The sequence below is a fragment of the Pogona vitticeps genome, chromosome 4 (assembly GCF_051106095.1).
Source record: "Pogona vitticeps strain Pit_001003342236 chromosome 4, PviZW2.1, whole genome shotgun sequence".
NCBI lineage: Eukaryota > Metazoa > Chordata > Lepidosauria > Squamata > Agamidae > Pogona > Pogona vitticeps.
In genome coordinates, this window is record NC_135786.1 from 83,165,443 (window position 1) to 83,189,254 (window position 23,812).

The following is a 23,812-nucleotide window of genomic DNA, read 5'->3' on the forward strand; positions in this document are numbered from 1 at the left end:
CCAGGACGACCCATCTCCTCCTTCGACTCCCCAGGGGCCGGGTAACCCCCCAACGTCCTCAATTCGGCTATATGCCATTGTTTTTTCCTTTCTAACTCTCGGGCTACCGCTTCCCTTTCTTCGCGGAGCTTCCTTCTCCACTCTTTGGCCTCTGTCTCGCCCCAGTACGAAGGACAAGGCTTTAGCCCAAGCTGACGGCATTTCTCAGCCTCTTCATGGGGGACACGGACCTGCTCCCACTTGTGGGTCCAGGGATCCTCCATCCAGATCCACTCCCATCCCCCCTGGTATCTCCGCCGGCTTCCCTGTTATATCTCCCGCCGCTGCCTCAATCTCCTCCCTCCGTCTTCCCGCCAAAGATTCCCCGGGTTCCGGGGTAAGGGTTAACCCTTTCATAGTCGCCTCCAAATCTCCCGTATCTACCCCCTTATTTAAGGTAAGGGGTTCGGCGACCTCTTGCTCCCAATCTGGGGTCTCCACGCCTTTCTCTTCCCGATGCATTGGGGACGGAGGTGGGGATGTTTGTGTGTGAAGGGTTCTCTTTGAGAGCGACGGCACTCCCACTAAGGCCTCCAGTTTGGGGGCCTCACATTCATCTGTGGTAAACAGTTTCGTTGGACCCACAGAAGTTATTGTACACCCAGTCCCCTTCTACCAATAGTTAAAGTTCTCTTAATAATGTCATGTTTCCTGTGATTAATGGTGTCAAAGGAGAGGAGTTCCTAGACTTAAAACAAGAACCCAGTCACAGGGACCAAAGTTGTCCAAACTGACTGTCCTTGGTGACAATGTCTTTCTATAATCATGTTAGTGCCATTTTGCAGTTTCTGCTAATATTATAAACACAGCTTTGAAATACTATCTTTTTGGACTGTTACTCCCTGAATTCCTCTGCTGAGATGGTCAATGTCTACAATGCAAGGGGGATTCTAGGAGTTAATGATGATGATAATCTTAGAACTGCAGACCCTATGGGTCATTGCTACCCAGCAGTTGAAGTTCAAATTAGTGAATTTTCCCAACTCTGTTTATGAAGACAATCTATCCTAGACCCCTGCTCCCCTTGCATGTTGCAGTCATTTCAGCAATGGTGAATCTGGAGAGATTCCTGCTTCCATGTTAGATTTTCCATATGGGCAAGAGCGCTGGAAGAGCTTGATTCTTGTTCCTGTGTGAAATCTATATATGAGCAGGACCCTCCTCTTCAGACACATAATTGCTCACAATAACAATGCAAGGAGGGAGATGGTGGGCTACCTTCTGCCTGCGAAGATGCTTGCAGGCTTCAGAACAATGGAATGAGGCTACCGTGAAAGACTTGTATCCGATGAAAAGAACTGCACACCTAGGACATGCATATTTAGATTAGTCTATAAGGGCACACGAGTGAGAGATCTCCAAGTTCATTATGTTACTAGACAAGTGGTCTGTGTGTTGATTTACATCTTATATTCCAATTTGTGTAATGTGGTGCCCTCTTATGTTGGGCTGCTTCTGAAAAGTGTCCAGAAGCTGCGGTTAATGAATAATGGCCAGATTATTCATGAACCAATAAAACTAGTGTTTTTTTTTTAAAAAATATTCTGTCCAACTGACTGCTTTTACCTGAATGGAACCCTAGGTGACAGCATATATGTACTGTTCCTAGTAAAACCAGTGTTTGCTCAATTTAGACAATATAAAAATAGAAAGTTGAAATACTTCCCAATGTAATGATACCAAGACTCCTGGCTAGAAAAGGTAAAAACTGCTGATAAGAAACAATTAAGCAGGTGTTCCTTCAAAACTGTCTTACACAGCTCAGCAAAAGTCTGTAAAATACCATCGATGCAACAGAATTTTTTTAAAAATAGGATATGCTAATTCTTCATATGGGCCACTACAATAGACTTGGCTTGAGATAAATTGTTCAATTGATGTTATCAAAGGCTGTAATGAAGAAATAACTGAGGCAAGCAATGTCAAAATCCTTATATGCTTTGTTAAGGATAAAAGAACATAGAGGACCTGGAAAAAAATGCTTTTGTACTATATAAGCTAGAGGCAGATGTTTAGTTTCAGAACCACATTATAATTCGTTGTTAAATGCAATCGGTAATCATAATGCTTTCCTTCTACATTTACTCGAACATGAATAAATTCTGTAGTTTATTAATTATTTGAAAATTTATTTTAAAATGTTGATTAAGTGTCTCATTCCAATGTGTCCCTGTGAGACAGAAGGCGAGAGGGATACCCCACTCACTGGAGTGCCGTCCCTCCTCCATCACGAGGATAAGGAGGCAAGACCCCAGCCAGCATCTGAACCTACGGAGAGAGCTCAGCAAGGGACAGAAATAGAGAAACTGTGTGAAGAGATTCAGAAAATAACGATGGAGGAGGTTCAGGAGAAAAAGGCGGGAAAGGAGAAAAAAAAGAGGGTGGAGTTTGAGGCAGGAATAGGGGAGGTAAAAAAAGAAGGAAGAGCAGTTGCCGCCAGGCTGGGAATGGGTGTGGAAGGAAGATCCCTGGACAGGATCATGGGAGAGACTAAATGTGCCTAAAGAGGAGGCTGATTACAGAAGGATAAGGGAGATCCCACCCAGCTCCTCATATTGGGGAGAAGCCGAGGCAAGAGAGTGGAGAAGGAGACTGAGAGAGGAGAAAGAGACAATTGAGAGAGAAAGGAAAGAAAGACTAGAATGGAGGATAAGAGAGATGAGGAAGAGTTACAGGGAGGACCCTGGGAGAACCAAGACCCAGAGAGACGAACCCTATGGATTAATGCCCGGGATGACGAGACTGTGCCCCTGTTGGAAGTTGAGACGGGGGTCCTTGGGATTTGCCAGGACCATAGAATGCCAGTTGGGGAAACTGAACTGAACCCTCACAGTCCCCCCCCCCGTAATGTCAGATTAACTGAAAAAAAAAACTGGAGCAGAAGTGGCTGTGGGAGGCATCGCCATTGCAAGGCAGTTTTCACGGACAGAGGCATCCACATTTGCCAGATGATTAGAACGATTTTAGATCTCCGCCAAAATAATCAACCTCTGCCAGTGCAATAAAATACCTCACTTCTGATGAAAAAGCCCCACTATACCTTGGCAACCGCTCTCCTAGTCACACATGCGCCATATAGTTAACTATATTAAAAATAACTGAATATTCAAATCCCCTCCCCCCAAAATCAGGCTCTCAGTTAAACGTCTGCAAAGTTATTGGACCTGGAAGAGGAAGGTGAGAGGAGTGATGGGGACAATATGAGATTTATGATCTTAAAATGCACAATAGTTTCTGTAGATCCACAATATGAATCCAGGTTTCACTTTCTTCCAAGATAATTAAAACAAGCTTTATTTTTATTTTGGTTTATCTACAAGCAGGATCTGCTTTTGACGCTCCTGTGCTTTTGCTCTCTTCTGGAAAAGGAAATTCAAAGGAGTGATGGGAACAGTATGAGAGAAATAATTTTAAAACGCAGAATAATTTCTGTAGCCCCAGAATATGGTCCTTTCAGCAGAGACCTTGGAATAAGTGCGCATTCTAGCAAAGCTTTTTGTTTGTTCCCTCCTACTTGTTTGTACAGGAAGGGTAATAGTTGCCAAGGGAAAATTTCATTTTCACTTTTGGTTTCCCCTGCCTATAAACGTATGCTTTTTTAAGAGTCCTGTGAGAGAGGCTGTACAAGCAACAGCACAGGACAAAAGTGAAGAGAGACGAAGCCACAATACTGAAGAGAAAGGAGCAAGCACAGTAAGACCAAAGAGTAATGCTTATTACATTTTCCTGCCACATCCTCGTTTTAAAATTGGGTGGGGAATTGTTAATACCCCCTTCTCTCAGCAAGCACGAGGTTCCCACCACGATTGTAAAGGGCTTACGCTGAGTAGAATAAGTTTTCTTTATTGTTGCTGCTGCGCTTCGTTTTAAAGTAGGTTTTGAACGTTACTCGGAGGTAATGCAACTTGGAGATACTGTCCAGGCTGACCGTTTTGGGAAGGGAATGGTTAGCTACAAAGTGGATTGAGCTACAAAAGGGTGGAGGGGGGAAGAGGAGGGAAGGGCCTTTTGGTCCCGTTCTCCCAGGAATGGGCCCCTCGCAGCCCGATCAGATATCAGTAACAAACTTTCCCTGATGCCTGTCTCTAGGAATCCGCAGCCATGATCCTGAGGCTGAGGGGAGGGTGCTTTGCGGGCGGTCTCTGACTCAGCCTCTCCCCGCCTCCCCCTCTGATCGCAGCAAAAGCCAGGGAGGCTCAGAGGAGCTCCCCACTTCAGATCGCTGCCAGCCGCCTGTCCTCCTTCTTGCACCTTCCCGCCTGCCTGCCTGCCAGTCAGCCCTCTTCCCTGAACCTTTGGTCTCTGTCGTAAGATGATCTTTATCCCCCCCCCCTCCCCCGGTCCTTCTAAAGTTTCTGTTTAAGCATAGCTGTCGCGTGCCTGTTGCAGATTCACTTCATTTCGGAGTTCTCAGTGCTTGTGTTGTACTTCCAACCCCCACAACACACACAGACATTTTCTATGGATGAAAACACACACAGACATTATTATTTTATTATTTATTATTTATATCCCGCCTATCTGGTCAGGTCAGGACCACTCTTGTACAGATATTGTACAGTACAGTATATGGATGTAAAGACTGTTCCCCTCGGAGGATATGTTCCCTCCCACAGCCTGCTGAACTCGGAATGGTGCCCTTGCCCTGTGTCAGAAGGAAGGATCGATTTATTCTAAAGTGAAACAAGCAAAGATTTTTCTTTCCTGGCAAAGAGTGCCATCTGTTTTCCATGTGCAGTATTGTAACTATATGCCAGTGGCACACAGGGACGTTTATTTTATGCATCACTGGACCTTCTTTATTTATTTATTATGTGGGGGCTCATTATTTGTCATTAATTCTCTATTAGAAGTTTCTAATCTTGCCAAGATATGAAAAAAAATTGGAGAGGGAGTAAACAAACAAACATACATTTCAAAAACCAAACAATAAAGGCATGTAGCAGAAAGTACTATTTATTTATCCAACTGTATTTTGCCAGGCGCAGTCCTCCCTTAGGAGATAACAAGCCTGGATAGGTTAAGCAGTGGTGATAAGAAAAAGTTATAAACAGTTCTGGATTTCCCTGACAGGCAATGGGAGGTTTTTTAGCAAAAGAAAGCCCAGCTTCACAAGAAGAGACCAGCAAAGGTGAGTCAGTAAAATCCTTTCCCTGATGTCTGTTCCCCCCTGCCCCCCCCCCCGCTGGGAATCTGCAGCCATGATCTTGAGGCTGAGGGGGAGGGTGTTTCCATTCCAAAGAGAAAGGATGATTGAGGGCTGCCTGGGCCAGGTGTTTGCTCCTGCTTCCCCTTTCCAGGCACCATTTTTACCCAGACCTCCTACTGGGAAAGGATGGTCAGAAAAGAGAGGCTTGCAGCAGGATCCCCCTTCCTCTTGCTTGCAGTCTTCCTTTCAGCTGCCAGCAGAGCTGAAAGGGAGGGATCACCGTGGCTTTCAATTTTTGTATTCCTTTCTCTCTTGAGAGGGGAGAGTGATTGGCATTCTCCTCACAACCACCACTTGTATTCAGATATGGATCAAGTAATAACATCACACACACAATATATCAGCCAGCAGTCTTAAAAAGGCTTGCTGTGCCCCCAGACCCACCATGAGTACCCAAGAGGCAAGCCCAAAAAGATACTAGGTTCTTCTACTGCTGCTCAGGGCATCCGTTTCTTCCCTTTTGTGTGCCTATCTGATTGTACTTTCCAGATCACAGTGACTGTGACTGGATGTGATAGAATAGGCATGCACTGCAAGTATTTTCATGCAGATGTACATTTGGGCAAGTATTTCTATCACATTTCAATAATAATAGTTACATGCTGTCATATTGATTTACGGCAATTCTTTCCATGATTTTCTATATAGGGAGTCCTGGGGTCATCCTGGGGCTGTTGAGCTTCCCAAAGCTACACGTGCTGCTTTTCACTCACAGGTGGCATAGGGAGGATTCAAACACGCAATCTCTGGCTCCCCAGCCAGGCACCCAATTCCTTGAGTTATCCAGTCAAATGCATCAAATTTTAGAAACTTGCAGCTAATGAACAGGTATAGAATTGTGTTGTTGGAAATGACTTCAAAGATTTTTAGTCTACCCTCCTGCTGTTGCAAGATATTTAAGTATATTTATTTGAACGTAACTGGAAAGGAGGTTCTTCTGAAATGTGAAATATAACAATGACAAAGTGAGTTGAAACTAAAGAGGAAATAAGGTATTTTTAAAATTCTAGGTTATTTACAATTTTGAAGTTTAACTCCCTCCCTTATATTTTTCCATTAGGTGCTCATCGTATGCTGGTGGAACCATGGAGGACGACTGATTGGACACCGCAGTAGGTTTATGACTTGAGTGTGTCTGTGTTACAGTCTATGATTGTATATATTTTAAATAGGTAGGAAAAAGCAAATGCTAGCTGCAAAGTGATGGATCACTGTAGTCTTTTACAGGAGGGTGGTTGATCTAAATCAGGAATGGGTAGAGTGTGACCTATAGGTGCCATGTCCAGAGGCCACTGAACACTTATGATTTTTCTTTCTGCATGTTGGGGCAGCCTGAAATGGCTGGTTCTATTGGTTATCTAGAAATCTTTCCCCACACTTTCTTTCTTGGCAGGGGGAGAGAGGCTGGCATAGGCCTTAGTAATGGCTGGAAATGTCCAATGGTACTCTGTAAAGGGCATTGCTAGCTATTCAGAGCACTGGAAATACGGATATATCTGTCTCTTTCTCTCTTTCTGTCTGAGGCATTAGAAGACAGAGAGGATTGGAGTCCAAGTGACTACCTGTGGTAGTTATTAAGGATGACTTTTAAAATGAAGCACATTCACATTCACTCCACCTATGTAATAGGTTGATGTGAGTTCTCAAGCCACACAGTCTGGTCATTTGCACAATCTTCCTATGCTTTTGAGCAAGTTTTAAAAATGTTTTTGGTCAAGTTTTTTAAATTTTCTAACTAAAATTTCTTTTGGCCTTTTTTTTTTAAAAGACAATTCAGAGCTGTGTAAGATATTGTAGTTAATACAGGTGAGTTTTGCTAAATTGAGGCTATTCACTTTCTTAACAGGGGAAGAAAAAGATTGATGGATGAGATAGCTGCATATAATCCTCCGTTGAATTCAGTAGAAAAAATCCGTGTTCTGTTAGTTGGGCAAGTTGGTGCTGGGAAATCCAGCTTTTTCAACTCAGTGAATTCTGTTTTCCGTAACCATGTGAGGAGCCAAGCGATGGTAGGAGTACATGACACAAGTGTGACATGGAAGGTTAGTTATATGCTTCAGAATCTAAAGTTAAGATGTGTTCAGTCCTTTTGTAGTTTTTATTGTGTTTCTTTCAAAATGTTTCTCAGCCAAACTTTGATTGTTGCGGTTTGGTCAAAATATAAAAGCTGCAGTGTGCTTTTTAAATTAATCAGTAGCTCATTCTCACCACACTGAAGAAATCAGAACCTGTGGTAAAATACCAGGAAAGGTCTCTCTGACAGAGACTGGCACAAACTGGTTCGTCCCAGTTTGTACTGTAAAGGCAGCAGAACAGGTGCTGTTGCTCCCCTGCCTTGCCTCCTCTGCCTCAGTCAGCTGGTCCCCAGGCCCAGCATGGTAACTTCCTGCACCTCTTCAACTGATCTTCCAGTCCCGGCAAGAGCTCAGGCTTCTCTGCCTTGCACTCTTGGCTGATCTGCCACTCAAACAAAATGGAGGGAAGGAGACTCCGTGCTCTTGCTCATGACCGGATTAGCCAAAGAGGTGGCAAAAGCAAGCAGGCTGTGGTGCGTGGCTGATCAGCTGAGGAGGTGGGGGGAGTGGAGCAATAGCACTTGTGCTGCCACCTTTACTGTATGGACCGGGATGAACTCGGACAAACCGGTTTATGAAACCAGGGTTTGATTTTTTATTTTTATTTAGTAATTTGTGCCCAGGATCTCAAAGTGGATTATAACATTTATAAAATACACAGGTGTGGCATTGTCACCTGAGAAACCATTCAGAGATCAAAGCAAACCTTGCTGAAACTGGTGCTCCATTCATCTGCTGTTGTTTTGCTTGGATTGTGTCTCACAATGTTCTGGGGACTCTCTGATGGCGAATGGGAATTTCTAGTCCGATAAAGGTGTGTGCAGTGTGTGTTTGCTTCCATCTTCCAAGCAATTAACCAGTTAAAAATCTTTCACTACATTTAGCAGTGTTATTGGTTTTGCAATATTCTTTTCATTCATTTGCATATATATGATTTCCCCTGGGTTTTTTTGCGAAGAAAAAGAAGCAATAGAAAGAAGCTTCCAACTGTCCTCATGAAACACATCTGAAAAATTAGTTCACCCAATAAAATTGTTTCTGATTGATTAAATAATAATGTGTTGATAAATTAAAAAGGAACAGGTTGTTGTGTCTGGATAGCATTCACATGAGGGTTCTTAAAACAACCAGATTGGTAACTATGATCTGTCAAGTATAAAATAATCACTAACATCAGCCTTTTTGCCTGACACTTCCTAGGTAGCATAGCTATGGGTATTAGTATCACAACTAGTAGTATTAAACAGGATTAGGGCAGAGCAATCTTAACCCACATAGACAGCTGTATTGTGGGGATAATGTGGAATGGAAGTACTGCATTTTTCCGTTTATAAAATGACCAAAAGACAACCTCCCCCTTTTCTAACCCCAAATTAGAAGAAGCAGGATCAAAGAGCTCCCTTTTTGCTAAGCCCTGTGTCTTGGCAAAAGGCAAGGAAAGAGGCTGTCAAAGTGACTGCTGCTTTTCCTTGCCTTTTGAGAAGGCATGGAGCTTAGCAAAAATGAAGGGAGCAACGCCTCCCCTTCCTTTTCGCTAAAGCCCCGGCCATCACCTTTTGAGAAGGAACGGAGTGTAGCAAAAACGAAAGGAGCAACGCCTCCCCTTCCTTTTCCCTAAAGCCCCGCACCCCTCGCCTTTTAAGAAGGCACGGAGCTTATCAAAAATGCAGGGAACAACGCCTCCTCTTCCTTTTTCACTAAGCCCAGTGCCTTCGCAAAAGGCAGTATTAAAGAGCTGCCTTCTGTGTATAAAACGGCCCTCAATTTTTCTTAAAGTATTTAAGGAAAAAGTGTTTTATACACGGAAAAATACGGTACCTCTTTACCTGAGGGCTGGCAGAGAAGGTGTATCTCTACCAGTAGGAGAGCATGTCCTCCTTGGTAGTTCAAGGCTTTTCCCCCCCTTTCATGAAAAGGACTATGCACGGAGGAGTAACATCAGTAGACCATCAAACTGTGTCACAAGGAGCCATAAATCTGATTCCTGGATTTCTCATTTCCTTTAGTGAACCCAGGAGTGGGCCAATTAATTAGGTGACCCTGAACCTGAAATAATTATTGCCTGGAATCCAAGTGTGTAGTTACATGGGCATAATGTGACATTACGTGTACAGTAGCTGTGATAGTTCTAAGTTGGGAGTGCTATCTGCAGAGTGCTTCCACCAGGACATTCAGCCATAGTGGGAACTGTGTGACCAATTAAAGAATTAGACTGTGCAATCTGTATTGCTTAGGCCTAACTCCTGGCAAAATTACATCTTTATCATTTTACAATATAAGGTGCCAAAATGGATTTGGGCATTTTGTCTTCCATTCTTTTCCCAGAGGGCTGGTCAGGGGCTGTGGGAAGCCTCCCTCTGTCTTCCATTCTGGCCAGAATGAGTAGCAGGACTTTGGAAGTGGTGAATTATCTGAGCTATTCTGCCTTTCCATTGGTGGTTGGGGAGCATGAGATGGAGAGAAGAGATATCATTGCATAAATCTGCCCCAGAACTGCAGCTTTAAACTTGTTAACTGAGGTGTGATAATTGAAGAGGGGCATCTGAAACACTGCTAGAGACATGTATGATTGGGTATAAGGCAGTTCAAAATGGCTGCCATGAGGTGGGATCACAAAATGAATGCTGGCCTTGACCTGCCTTTTGAGTTGTGGATTCATTTTTTAAAAAAAACATTTGTGCCTGGAGGGAAGGGAAACTAATCCCCCACCTGCTTGCCCCCTTACCGTTGCCCATATCATCTCACTACTGGTCCTGACTCCTTCTCCATTGCCATTCCATCCTTGATGCAGCACTGCACAACTACACAGTCACAATTGCAGCGCCGTGCTGCACCAATGCAGTATTGTATGGCCATGTAGCTCACAGGGAACATTGGTCAACTTGGACCTAAGTGCTTGCACAGAGATAGCAAGCCTGGCTATCTGAGCATGCCCATGCCAGTCAGCTGATAGGTGGGCACATGCAGGGCAGCAACAGGCTGAGCTCCCAGAAGGGAAGCAATGTCTCTGAAAATGGTGGCAGTGGTGGCGGCAGAGGAGGAGGAGATGGCAGCACAAGGTAGGGAGGTGATGGGGGCAGTGGGAAGGGGCCAGAGGGCATGCTGTGGGGGCAGGGGGCAAATGAACTAGGAAGTTCATTAAATTCCTTTTAAAAAGTTGTTCATTTCATTTTGGTTTGTTGGTTCTGATGAACCAAACTGACATGAACCCATGAAACAGCAAGTTTTGATGAACTTCATGGTTTGTTTTCTGGTTCGTGCCCACCTCTAGCCTCAACCTTTGGCCTGCCAGTGTTTTCAGTCTTCAGCTGGCAGAATCCTTGATCCCTGAGCATTTTGGTTGGAGATTCTGGGAAAATGAAGTCCAAAATCATTTGGAGAACCAAAGGTTGAGAAGCATGGTTGTAAAGGTTGTCATGCCACCATCCACTTTCAATCTGGGAAATATGTTGATATGTGTTATCCTGCGGAAATGGTGCGCTTTCACCATTGGGACTGTGTTTTAAAGCAGCGGTCCCCAACCGTTTTGGGACCACAGACTGGCTGAGCCTCTGAGGAAAGCGGGCTCCCCCACACTTGCGTGAGCGCACCAGGGTATGCTCTCAGGCACATGCGCAAAGCAACAAAGTAGATAGCAACAAAAGGGGCAATGTAAAGCAAAGCAAAAGGAAAGCATGCTGCTTATATACTGCCCCGTAGTCCTTAAAGCACTCTCTGGGTAGTTTGCAAGTTAATCATGTAGTCTGCTCATTTTACCTCAGAAGGCTAGAAGGCTGAGTGAACCTTGAGCTGCCTATCTGAGCTTGAACCCCAGGTTGTGAGCAGAGTTCTGGCTGCAGTACAGCATTTTAACCACTGTGCCACAAGGCCCCATGCAATGCTGCATACAGATGCAAAAGTTCTTCACATATGTATATCCTGAAGTTGAATTTTCTATATTTGTGATTTTGAATGTACCTGCAAATTAATGTTTTCTTCTGAATAAAAATATTATGCTTGTTGAAACCCTAGGGATCCTTTTTAACCTGGAGAAGTCTTCAGGAGCCTCTGATTGGGGGGACCTTTAAAATATAAGAATCCCCACTGAATCACTGGTACTGGGATTTGGGGGGGACAGGTGGCAATGTTGTGGTACGTTTTGAATATTGATGCTTCCCCCTTATCCTGAAGACTTTTCTGGACTGAAAAGAAGTCCTATGGAGCCTTAGAACCTGTTTCTCTATGCCAGTCCTTAGTGTTTGTTTTTAACATACAGTGCTGCCTCGCTTGACGATTACCTCATTAGACGAGGAAATTACTTAACAATGAAGTTTTTGCAATCACTTTTGAGATCACAAAACAATGTTTTAATAAGGAAAAATTGCTTCACAATGATCGGTTCCCTGCTTCGGGAACCGATTTTTCGCTTAGCGACGATCAAAACAGCTGATCGTCGGGCTTTCAAAATGGCCAACCCCTGTGTAAAATGGCTCCCCGCTGTGTTTTGGGACGGATTCCTTGCTTTACAGGCACCGGAAATGGCCGCCCTATGGAGGATCTTCGCTGGACGCTGAGTATTTCGTCCATTGGAATGCACTGAAGTGGTTTTCAATGCATTTCAATGGTATTTTTACTTTCACTTGACGACGATTTTGTTCTACAGCGATTTTGCTGAAATGGATTATCCTTGTCAAGCGAGGCACCACTGTATGAAAATAAAAAAATCAAGGGGATAGGAATATACTTTATTAATAATTTATTTCCCCTTTTAAAAAAATAGTACAGGATCTACCCTGTTAGACTTGGAAGCAAAAACAAGACATTACCTATCACTTTCTGTGACACCATGGGGCTAGAAGAAAGAGAATTCGCCAGCCTGAAAATTGATGATGTGATCAACATATTAAAAGGACATGTTCCTGATTGGTATCAGGTAGGATGCATCACCTAAAACTCTCCAACTCATGTAAAATAATGGAATATTTATTTAGGAATCTGTATTTTGCATTCATCATCATCATCATCATCCATCATCATCATCATCATCATACAATGAATAACTGAAATAATAGATTGGACTCAAAATAAATTAGAAGAATTGGATCGAAAAACAGGGAAACTAATGAACATGCATCACACACTATATTCAAAAAGTGATGTGGACTGATTATATTTACCATGAAAGATTGGAGGCTGTGGATTACTGCAAATACAGGAAGTAGTAGAGGAAGAAAAAGTCTAAATGATTGTATCAGTACAAGCAGAGAAAAATCACTGAAAGTCTTGAAAATGTAGAATATTTTGAAAACAGCAGAAACAAAGGTTCAATAAAAGAAACTACAATTTGAAAATAAATTAAACAGCTGGAAAAATAAACCACTACAAATGGACAGCACCTGAGAAATATTGATGGCAAGCATGATCATAATTCAACATGGGTATGGCTAAAAGTGGGGACCCTTAAGAGAGAAACTGAAGGCTTGATTTTTGCTGCACAAGAACAAGCACTCCAAACCAACGTGATGAAAGTTAAGATTCGAGGAGTTAGTGCTAACAGCAAATATTGACTCTGCCAAGAAAAAGATGAAACTGTGCTTCACCTCATCTGCAAATGTCCAAAGATTGCACAAACAGATTACAAAGTTAGACATGATAGAGTCGCAAAGTTAGTTCACTGGTCATTATGCAAAAAAAAAAAAAAATCTTCAAAAACCCATGGGAACATTAGGTAGAGAAGGTGCCAGAAAATGAGGAAGTCAATATCTTGTGCGATTTCCGTATCCAAAGGGACAGATACCTTGAACATAACACACCAGACATAGTAGTAATAGAATGAAGAAATGTCTGACATCGCAACTCCAGGGGATGCCAGAGCTGAAGATAAAGAACTGGAGAAACTAACAAAGTACAGAGACCTGGCAATAGAAATGTCTTGCCCCTGGAAGAAACACACTTCAGTAGTCCCTGTAGTCATTGGGGCTTTGGGAACAATATAAAAAGAATTCACACAGACATGTTTCCCCAAAAATAAGACAGGGTCTTATATTAATTTTTGCTGCAAAAACGCATTACAGCTTATTTTCAGGGGACATTTCATTTTTTTCATGTACAACTATCTGCATTTATTTAAATACAGTCATGTCATCTGGTTGCTGCACAGTGGTGAAGGCGAGGGTTTCACTTAACTGGGGCTTATTTTTGGGGTAGGGATTATATTACGAGCATCCTGAAAAATACTAGGGTTTATTTTCAGGTTAGGTCTTATTTTTGGGAAAACAGGGTATAAGCAGTTGAAGATGTTAGAGATCACACCATCAGAGCTACAAAAAATGATATATTAGGAATAGCATACATATTGCACCAATATTTAACAGATACAGAAGGTTTTTGGTTATAACTTGTATCTGTTATATAATACTAGTCAATGTTTTTATAATTTTAACTGCCTAGTGTTTTTCAACAACAAGAACAACAACAACGACGTCGACGACGATGATGATGATGATGATGATGATGATGATGTGGTGGTTGTAGTTTTTTTTGGGCGCTCTGGCTGTGTTCTTGAGGTTTTTCTTCCTAACATTTCGCCAGTCTCTGTGGCTGGCATCTTCAGAGGACAGGAGTCAGAACTCTGTGCTCTGGTGAAATTTGTGGGATAGTTGGGTATTGCTGTGAGATCAGCTTTTTGTCCTTTTCAGGAGATTGGGTAGTTATGGTGATCAGTGTGTTTTTTTGTTGTTGAGTGTATTGTTGTGATAAGGGAGTTAAATTATCTGTCACTGTGATTGATGGATGTCGTTAGCTGGTCTTTTTTGTGCAGTGAGCACTGGTCCTTGTGGCTGGGTAGAGTTCACTGACCTTTTGCAGGCTGTGTTTTTCAGTGGTGGGAGCCAGGCTTTGTTGAGTTTTAGACTTTCTTCTCTTTTGTTGAAGCTCTGCTGGTGTTTTTGGATTTAAATGGCTTCCCTGAGCAGTCTAACATGATGATTGCTGGTGTTGTCCATTACTTCTGTTTTGTGAAACAGAATTTCATGTCCAGCTTGTTTCAGGGCATGTTCAGCTACTGCCGATTTTTCGGTTGTTTTAGTCGGCAGTGTGTCTTATGTTATTTGATTCTGGTGTGGATGCTGTGTTTTGTGGTTCCAATATATACCTGGCCACAATGACAAGGTATCCGGTATACTCCTGCAGTGGTGACAGGGTCCCTTTTGTCCTTTGTTGACCATAACAATTGTTGTATTTTTGTGGTGGGCCTGAATACTGTTTGTAGGTTGTGTTTTTTCAAAAGTTTCCCCATGCGATCGGTGACCCCTTTGATGTATGGCAGAAATACTTGTGGGTGGCTGTTTTTCCTCTTCAGTTTGGTATTGTTTTCTCAGTTAGATGGCTCTTGTGATTTCATTCTTGGAATAACCATTTGCCTGTAGGGCCCAATTCAGATGATTTAGTTTGGTGTTTAGAAATTGAGCTTCACAGTTCTGATTTGCACGGTCTACCAGTGTTTTGATTATGCCTCTTTTTTGTCATAGGTGGTGATTGGAGTTTTTGTGTAGGTGCCGGTCTGTGTGGGCGGACTTTCTGTACAATTGTATAATTCATCATGGAAAAACAAATAGACCCACAACTCCCTTTCTTAGATGTCATGGTCATATGCAAACCTGACCTCCTATTGGGACACAAGGTCTACAGAAAACCCACCCACTCAGACTGGTAACTACACAAAAACTCAAGAATAGCTGGCCTAGGCCACTGAGCTATCCAGCAGTTTGAGGTGTGTATCATAAATTGTTGCTGTAATCCTCGGACTTGCCACATTTTCTTGGTGCAAGACCGATGTTTATATGCAGATCTTTGGTGCAACAGCCAGATCAAAACACAACAGGAGGACTGATCTCTGTGAAGCAGCCTGCCTGTGAAACAGTATTTTGCTGTTTTCAGCACAACTGAGCCTGTACTCAACCAAATGATTACACAATTGCATAGGCACTGTCTTTTTCTGTTAGGCAAGATAATTTTGATACATTTGTTTCATGCAAGACATTTGTATTTATGTGGAACATATTTTTTTCTGAATAGATATTTTTGATGTTAGTTTTTGTCTAGCAATTTCTTGCAGGAATCGGATTGTGTTTTAGCTATGCTCTGTTGTTTTTACTAAGATTGCAATATCATTTTAATTTCCAGTTTAATCCACATGCTGCTATGCAACCAGATACACCCGGCTACATCGTGTCTCCCTCTCTGAAGGACAAGATTCACTGTGTTGTGTTTGTCATCGATGGGTCCAAGTTAGAAATCCTCTCTGAGAAGGTGGAACAAAAACTGAAAACCCTTCGACAGAAAGCTAAAGAGCTTGGTCAGTTTTGTATATTTATGTATTGAATAACATGAAATTTAAAAAAATCATGAAGTGATATTGTTCACTCAAATTATTGCTAGGCATCTCACACAGGGAAGAGGAAGCTGTGTCTGCGGATGTTGCTGGGCATGAACTCATGATTTTTCATTTTTTGTTTTTTTCTTGAAAGGCAGTGTGGGGCTACCCCTGTCCATCTGAGCACCTCTTATCAGTGCCCCACTCCCCTTTATCACTGCCCCTCACCTTTACCACTATACCTGTCACCTCCCAATTTTTTGCTGCTGCCACCACCATCTTAAAAGAAAGCCTGGTGCCTTCCAGCAGCTTGGACTGCCTCTTAAAAAAAAAAAAAGAACATGGGGGGGGAGTCCAACCCTCTCTCTCCCTCTCTCTCTTGAGAGTCAGCCTGGGGCTCCCTCTGTGCATGTGTTCTCCTCTCAGCTGAGAGGCAGGCACACACGCTGAGGCCGGCCTGCCTGCGGGAGCTGGCCGGGCTGCCACTCAAGATGGTGGTGGCGGCACCAGCAGCAGTAAAAGGTAGGGAGGCGATGGGCCCATTGGGAATGAAATAGGATTTATTTTTATTTTTAAAAGGCATGAACTTAAAAAAAAAATACTTCATGGTTCATTTTTTTAAAAAAGTTCAGATGGTTCATTGTTTGTGGTTCGTGGGTAGGTGGGAATCACGAACCACTGCAAACCACAATTTGTACGGTTCAAGCCTGTCTCTAGTCACATATTGCCCACTTGTGCTCTTCAGTAAAGCAATGGTTTTCAAAATGATGGCTTCTCAAGGTATGCAGGATCACTCATCCACTAAAAGGTGGCTGATGCTGGAGGAATTTAACCTTTCAAAGCTTATTGATCAGTAAATAATGAGGCACTTCATGACTCAACAAAGGCGGGACTGTATTGTACCAGCAGGAGCATTAATTGGAAGCAGTTCTTTTTATCCCTAAAGAGGTGCATCCATTTTCAGATTGCACCTGCCCCCTATTTCTTATCAGTGAGTGGTATTGGCTAGAAATCTTCCTTCTTTGGCCTGCAACTGCTGGTTAAGAGAGATGAGTATTTGTCTTTTTGGATCACAGCTCCCAGAATTCCCCAGGTAACATGGCCAGTAAACTTGAAACATTTTCCCTCCTAGAATAAGACAATTATGACAATGAATTCAGGAGATGGGGAATTCCATGTTTGGGGTTACATCTTTTTTATAACTTATTTTCTCTCTCTAGATGTGCCACAAATTATATTACTTACCAAAGTGGATGAAATTTGCTCTCCTCTGAAAGAAAATATTTCAGATGTGTACAGAAGCAGAGCTATTCTGGAACAGGTGGGTGCTGGTTGTGCTTCGGTACATTAATTCCACTATTTTAAAAGGCAACCTTGCTCTTTCCCTTTCAGGCTATGTACAGAGAGCTGGCTTTTTCCTTCAGTTTTCCTTCCCTGTGGTGTGAGTGCTTATCCTTGCTATATGTTTTTAGACCACAATTCGGGAGAAGTACACACATAGGGCCTGATTAGTATGGGCAGTTACAGTCTTCTACAGCCTTTACTAGCATTTCAGTCTCAGTCAGTTCAGGTCACCTCCTTCCATGTAAACATCCATCAGGTTGTGCATTTAAATGCAGCGATGGGTCCTCTGCTCTTCCTCCTGTGCAATTCTGTCATCTTCATAACCGTCACTTGATGGCATCTCAAGGTGTTTAGGATCACGAAGCTGTGGCTACAAGGTGACTGGTGCTGGAGGAACTTTGCCTTGCAAGGAAGGTGGGCTGCTGCTTGTGCACATGTGCCTACCTGTCAGCTGAGTGGCAGGCAGAGGTGCTCAGACAGCAGGCCTGAGTTCTCTTCAAGGAGCTGAACTGAAAGCTGCTGCCGCCTTTTAGGTTGGCAGCAGGGGTGGCAGTGGCGGTGGCTTCAAGACAAAGGCAAGGAGGCAACATGTGCAGGGGAAGGAGGAGAGACGGGCATCCCTTTTTGCAGAAACAAAATGAAGCACCGAGGGGGAACGTATTTGGTGCTTCCTTTCAGCAAAACTGGACCCCTGAACCAAATCACAAAACATCCCAGTTTCAGGGGGGTTTTTTGGTTCGAGTTCATGGTTTGGTTCATGCCCATCTCTACTAGGAACCCATTTCTCCCCACCTCTTTGCCTCTCATTTCCACTCATTTTCTTTTCTTGTGGATCTTTGTTGTCATATTTCACAGTCTTTAGATTAAAAAGGAAAGAAAAGGAAAGGAAATAAAAAGTGTTTCTATGTAGGATTCTATAAAAGGCTTTCAAATATATATAAAAAAGATCTTTGCATACTTGCTGTGTACAAGCCATATGTTCCTATGTTGATAATGTAGTAAGGTCTCCTATCTGCTGGATAACAGGTGGTGGGCCTATATCTTACATATATTATAAAATAAGACTTTTAATAGATCATTCACCATTTGTGTTCTGAATGTCTCATCATTAAGTAAAGAAATATTAACCCACCCAAGGCCAGAGCTCAAATGGTGAATGATCTGTCAGAAGACTTATTTTTCAGGAAACTGAAGTGTTAAGGATTTGGAAGCATTTCTGGATGAGATGTTATGTACCATAATCTGAGGCATCATAGAGGTTGAAACAAGAATACAATCAAGTAAAATACAATTGTGTGCAGAAGCAACAAAGGTATAACCCCTGTCATTGGAGTACAGAATACATCAGGGGTCAATCAAGCCTCTGTAGACCTTATATGTTGCTCTCACCACTAATATTCCTATCTAAAACTGGATCTGTAATATCATTAATGATCCCTTCTTATCAATACATAACTGTGCTTGTGTGTGTGTGTGTGTGTGTGTGTGTTGTGTGTGTCAAGTCAGGCCTGAGTTACAGCAACCCTAATAAGGCTTTCAAGATAAATGAGATATTTAAGGTTTGGTTTTACCAGTTTCATTTTGGCAGTCAGTTCCAGTGGCTGAGCAGAGATTGTTCTCCAGAGTCTTAGTCTGTCACTCTATCCTCTACACCACACTGTGTGTTAGACTCAACCTTAATGTTCACCAAATAACTAAAACATTGATGGAACATATTTGGTGAGTCCACGTTTGGAGAGACCAAGAAAACCACCATCTTGGCCAGTAATCACTTGCAGAACACCAAAAAATACCACCATACTTGTTAGTCAAACATTCCTTTCCCTTTATTGTTCACCGTTGTTATTGTTGATCCCTGTCCTTTTTATACTTTTTCTTGTTCTACCTCTACCTTTACTAGGTACCAGGAGTTTTGATTAATTAGAATTAATTAATCTACTTTTGAAAAAAAAAATTCGACCAAGATGCACACTTACAGGGGTTTTGAAATGTTGCTGCCAAGTTTCTGTTGTCTAGATCAGGGGTCTCCAAACCTTTTCATATTTTTGAGGGCCAGAGGAATGTGTGTGTGTGTGTGCACGTGTGGCTGGCTGCTCCCCTGCCCGCCCAGACATCTGCCTGGACGACTGCCTGGCCAGCTGGCTACCCCCCTGCCTGCCTGGACGCCTGTCCCCGTGAGTGCACACTGAAGGGAATAGGCCAGATAAAATGGCAAGGTGGGCCGGATGTGGCCTGCGGGCCATAGTTTGGAGAGCTCTGGTCTAGAGTTATATGATTTTAAGCTACGGTAGCAGCAGTTCCAAATGCATATACAAAATCGCCAATTTTTGTTATTAGAAATGATACTCTAAATAAAGGTAATTCATTTTGTGCATTAATATATGATTCTAACATTGGAATGTACACAGAAAACAAATAAAATGTTCCAGACAGTACCTTGACCAAACTAGATGTATCTAGACAATACTGCGATGACACTTCTTAGAAGCTGAATCAGGGTTCACTTGATAATAACTTATGCTCTTATTTCCTCTGCAGATGCAGGTAGCCTCAGGAAAACTTGGCATCCCTCTGAGTCTGATAGTTCCCATAAAAAATTACTGTTCAGAGTTGGAGCTTAAGAATGATATTGATATCCTGATCCTTATCGCTGTGAGGCAAATGATACGATTAGCTGACAGCTACCTTGATAATTTCCGTTTGGCCGAAAGTGACATGGTGGGTTAATATTCTGAAACTAGATACAGTGGTGACCCGCTTGACGATTACCTCGTTAGATGAGGAAATTGCTTAACAATGAAGTTTTTGTGATCGCTTTTGTGATCGCAAAATGATGTTTTAATAGGGAAAAACCACTTTACGACGATCGGTTTCCTGCTTCGGGAACCAATTTTTTGCTTAAAGATGATCAAAACAGCTGATCATTGGGTGTTCAAAATGGCCGTCCACTGTGCAAAATGGCTGCCTGCTGTGTTTTAGGATGGATTCCTTGCATTACAGGCACCGGAAAATGGCGGTGCCTGTAATGGAGGATATTCGCTGGACACTGAGGTATTTTGGCCATTGGAACGCATTGAAGTGGTTTTCAGTGCATTTCAATAGGGTTTTTACTTTCGCTTGATGACAATTTTGTTCTACAGCGATTTTGCTGGAACGGATTATCCTCATCAAGCAAGGCACCACTGTATATTTACTGAAGACAATTAGATTTCTGAATTTTGTTTGAAATGTTGAAATGTGAAATATATCTCACACGTTCTGGGTTTTTGTGTTCACACAACATTGTCACATGGCGATCTGATTTTCTCAAAAAATTCTTGTTCTCTGTGGACTGAGTTGATTATTTTATAGAACAGTGGTTCCTGACCCAGGTGTTCTTGGACTGTGGTTCCTAGAAGCCTTCCACACCAGTCGAGCTGGTTGCAGTTTTTGGGAATTGTATCCAAGAACAGCTTGGTTACCCAAGGCTGGGAACCACTGTAGTGGATGTGGTAAATGTATGCATTCTTGGAGGAGGAGATTATGGTAACTGTAGAGCTTTGATAAAATTTGGAGAAGTCAGATCAAAGAGAGAGTAGTAACAATAAAGAAAAGAGATAAAAGTTATATTGACAGAAAGTAAAAAATATGAAGCCTCAAAGACATTTGGCAACTGGGTTTAAATGAAGACTGGAAAAAGTTCTGGAATAAAATTAAGTAAGGAGTACGTCAATAAGAGTTAAGGAAACAGGTTTTAAAGAGGAAAAAAAATTGAATACGTAGGAATTCAGATTATAAAAAACTCCGAGTACTTTGATGAAAAAAACAGCTACCTCAAAATAATTGATAAGCTCAAAAAAAATCTGGAAAATAGTCAAAAATTTTAATTATCATTTATGGGGAGGATTTCAACTGTGAAGATGAATGTATTACCTAAAATTATATTTGTTTTTCAGACAAAATAGCAGTTCTTACAAAACAATTAATAAATACTTCAAGAACTTACAAAAAATAATGAAGTTTCTCTGTCAAGGGAAAAAAATCTAGGATAAAAATGAAAGCATGCAAAACAAGATGCAAAACAAAGAGCAGGCTTTGGACTTCCAGATTGTTTTTAATATTATAAAGCCTGTGCTCTAGTTTGGATAAAGGAATGCATAGTTTTAGAAAATGATGGAATACCAAAAGTAGGAGGACATTATTTAAACCTAGTATGGCATGCCTTTCTATGTTATCAAAAAGCAAAGGACAATAAACAATGTAATAATAATCATCTGATAAGGAAAGCTTTGAATTGGGTATGGACTAAGATCCAGGAAGAAAATTACTTGAATGGGTCTCACCAATGGAAGCTTTCACACAACCAACATTACTGGAAAAGAAGAAAATCTTGAGATACAGAAATTTGTTAAAAGAGGACTTAAGTATGAAATCAAGGAAAGAATTAGAAGAACAAGGTACAATACTTGATTGGTGGAGAAAAACACAAATAGATTCAAGGTATACAAGAGATAAAACAATAGGCTTTTGTAAGGGACAGACACCATTAGATAAGTACTTCTGAATGTAAAGGACAAACTGAGCAGAATGTTGTGCAATTATCTACTAGAATTAAAAATGCAAGATGAAATAGTTAAAGCATGTACTGTATGATAAAATGGGCCCAAAATGTGGGCCACAATATTAACTTGAAGTCATGGTCACAAATATGGGAAGACAATATTAAGTTAACAAAAGCAGTTAATTTATAAAGAAAAAAAAATAAGATGTTCTATATATGGTATGGGACACCTGAAAAATTGCCAAAAATATATCAGAGTACCTCTAAAAAATGTTGGAAATGCAAATTAAAAGAAGGGAGTTTTTATCGTATGTGGTGGACTTGTAGGGAAGTTAAGAGCTTTTGAAAACTAGTCCATCAGTTTTTCCCAAAAAAATGTTATCCTCTGTAATTCCATAGGAACCTGAACTGTTTTTGTTGAATATCATACCAGTTTGATAGAAAAAGAAAAAAAAGATAATTGATCATACACGTAACTACACTAGCAAGAATTTTATATGCCAAATGCTGAAAAAAAAGGAAACTGCAACAATCCAGGCGTTAATAGCATTTTTTTTCTTCAAAGCAGCAGACATGGATATTTTAACTGAAGTATTAAAAGACGAAGACATTGTTGAGGCTAGAAAAAAATGGGCACCTTCGTATAAGTGGATGAGAGGTGGGAATATGAATGGGTTAAGACTATAAGAAAGAAGATTTAGATAGAAATGTGAATCTTAAAAGGCTTAGAAAAAATTGGCAAGATTAGCATGGAGTAAGCTTAATAAGAAACTATAAAGATGAAAGCAATAATGATATATATTATTCTCTACCACAGTCTGTATTTTTTATTTATCCCAGTACTTTGTTCCAAATCCCCTTCCCTATGATATTCCGTGACCCAATGGAAAATAAATAATACATCTATTTTAAAAAAAAACAGTTAAGGAAACTTGTTATGAAGTTATCTGGAGATGATATTTAACTCTGATTAAATTGTATTTAATGAATCCTGAAGTTTTATCTGTATGTTGCAGATGTAGAAAGGGCTTTGATACATATTTTTTATGTGGTGGAAATGGGAGAGGATTCAATAAATTTGGGAAAAGATACTCAAAGAGAGTAAGGAAATTATAGGTGTAACTTTGGAAATGTCTCCCATGGAAGCTTTGCTAAATATTTTTGATAATCCACAACAGGACTGGGGAAAAAATTCCAGCCCAAGACTACTACTACTACTACAGTGGTGCCTTGATTTATGAACTTAATCCATATTGGAGCGGTGTTCATAAGTCAAAATGTTCGTAAGTCAAAGCATCATTTCCCATAGGAATGCATTGAAAACCAATTAATCCAGTCCGGCTGAAAAAAACAACACCAAAAAACAAAAATAAAACACTGCAAGTCCCACGCTGGGACTGCAATAAATAAATAAATAGATAAATAAATAAATAAATACATAAATACATAAATACATAAATACATAAATACATAAATACATAAATAAATACGCCAAAATAAACATCGGACCAAGTCCCACACTGGGATTGAAACAAACAAACAAAAAACCCAGAAACATACCATCCCAGCCCAAACCTAGCCTCCAAAACCCACCCAGAACAACTAAAAAGCAGCAGCTTACCAGTCCGAAGCCTCCCACGGGTCCCCCGCTGCCACCGATCACCGCCTTAGGAGGCCTCCCAGGGCTTCCCCTCCACCGCCAAAGGCCTCTTGGGGGTCCCCCACCACTGCAGATTGCTGCCTTTGGAAACTCTGAAGGTGGTGATTGGCGGTGGTGGCGGACCCCTGGGAGGTCTCCCATGGCGGCAGGGAAGCCCCGGGATGCCTCTGAAGGCGCCGATGGTGCCGGCGCCGGAAGCCTGGGAGGCTGAGCCTCCCTTTCCCTAACTGTTGGGGCGAAAGAGCTACAAAGAAGCAGCCTCTTTGCCACCAACATTTAGGTTTTTTGAATTTCCCGCCTTTTCCCCCTGCCTTTTTTTGTTCGTAGATCAAAGCTCTGGCCGCAAGTTAAAGCAAAATTTTGCGGCTGGAGCTGTTTGTAAGTCAAATTGTTCGTAGGTCAGGGCATTCGTAAGTCAAGGCATCACTGTATTGTTGTTGTCATCGTTGTTATTTTTGTCACCGTTGTTGCTGTGTGTGAGAGAACTGGAGTATGTTTAAATGAAAGCAAGTGTAAAGAAAAACGGTAGTTAACAAGTGGTGATGGATGGCACTAGCTGTATAATAGTGTGGGTTTTTTGTATGTTCTTGTA

At 41.7% G+C, this 23,812-nt stretch overlaps 1 protein-coding gene across 8 annotated transcripts in view; it reads left to right on the forward strand.

Annotated features, from left to right (window-relative positions):
* The first annotated feature begins 3,591 nt into the window (after positions 1 to 3,591).
* Positions 3,592 to 23,812, forward strand: part of LOC110089470 (interferon-induced protein 44-like) — a 43,494-nt gene continuing 23,273 nt past the window's right edge. Inside the window, exons 1-8 of one of the 8 annotated variants that reach the window (XM_020812568.3) lie at positions 3,592 to 3,732; positions 5,113 to 5,170; positions 6,309 to 6,360; positions 7,095 to 7,290; positions 12,083 to 12,235; positions 15,487 to 15,658; positions 16,897 to 16,997; positions 19,559 to 19,738. In XM_020812568.3, coding sequence (XP_020668227.3) covers positions 5,116 to 5,170; positions 6,309 to 6,360; positions 7,095 to 7,290; positions 12,083 to 12,235; positions 15,487 to 15,658; positions 16,897 to 16,997; positions 19,559 to 19,738 — 909 coding nt within the window. In that variant the 5' untranslated portion in view covers positions 3,592 to 3,732; positions 5,113 to 5,115. Of the gene's footprint in view, positions 3,746 to 5,021; positions 5,171 to 6,308; positions 6,378 to 7,094; positions 7,291 to 12,082; positions 12,236 to 15,486; positions 15,659 to 16,896; positions 16,998 to 19,558; positions 19,739 to 23,812 lie in introns of all 8 variants that reach the window. The other 7 variants (XM_072997836.2, XM_072997837.2, XM_078393030.1 and 4 more) reach the window with 7 other exon arrangements.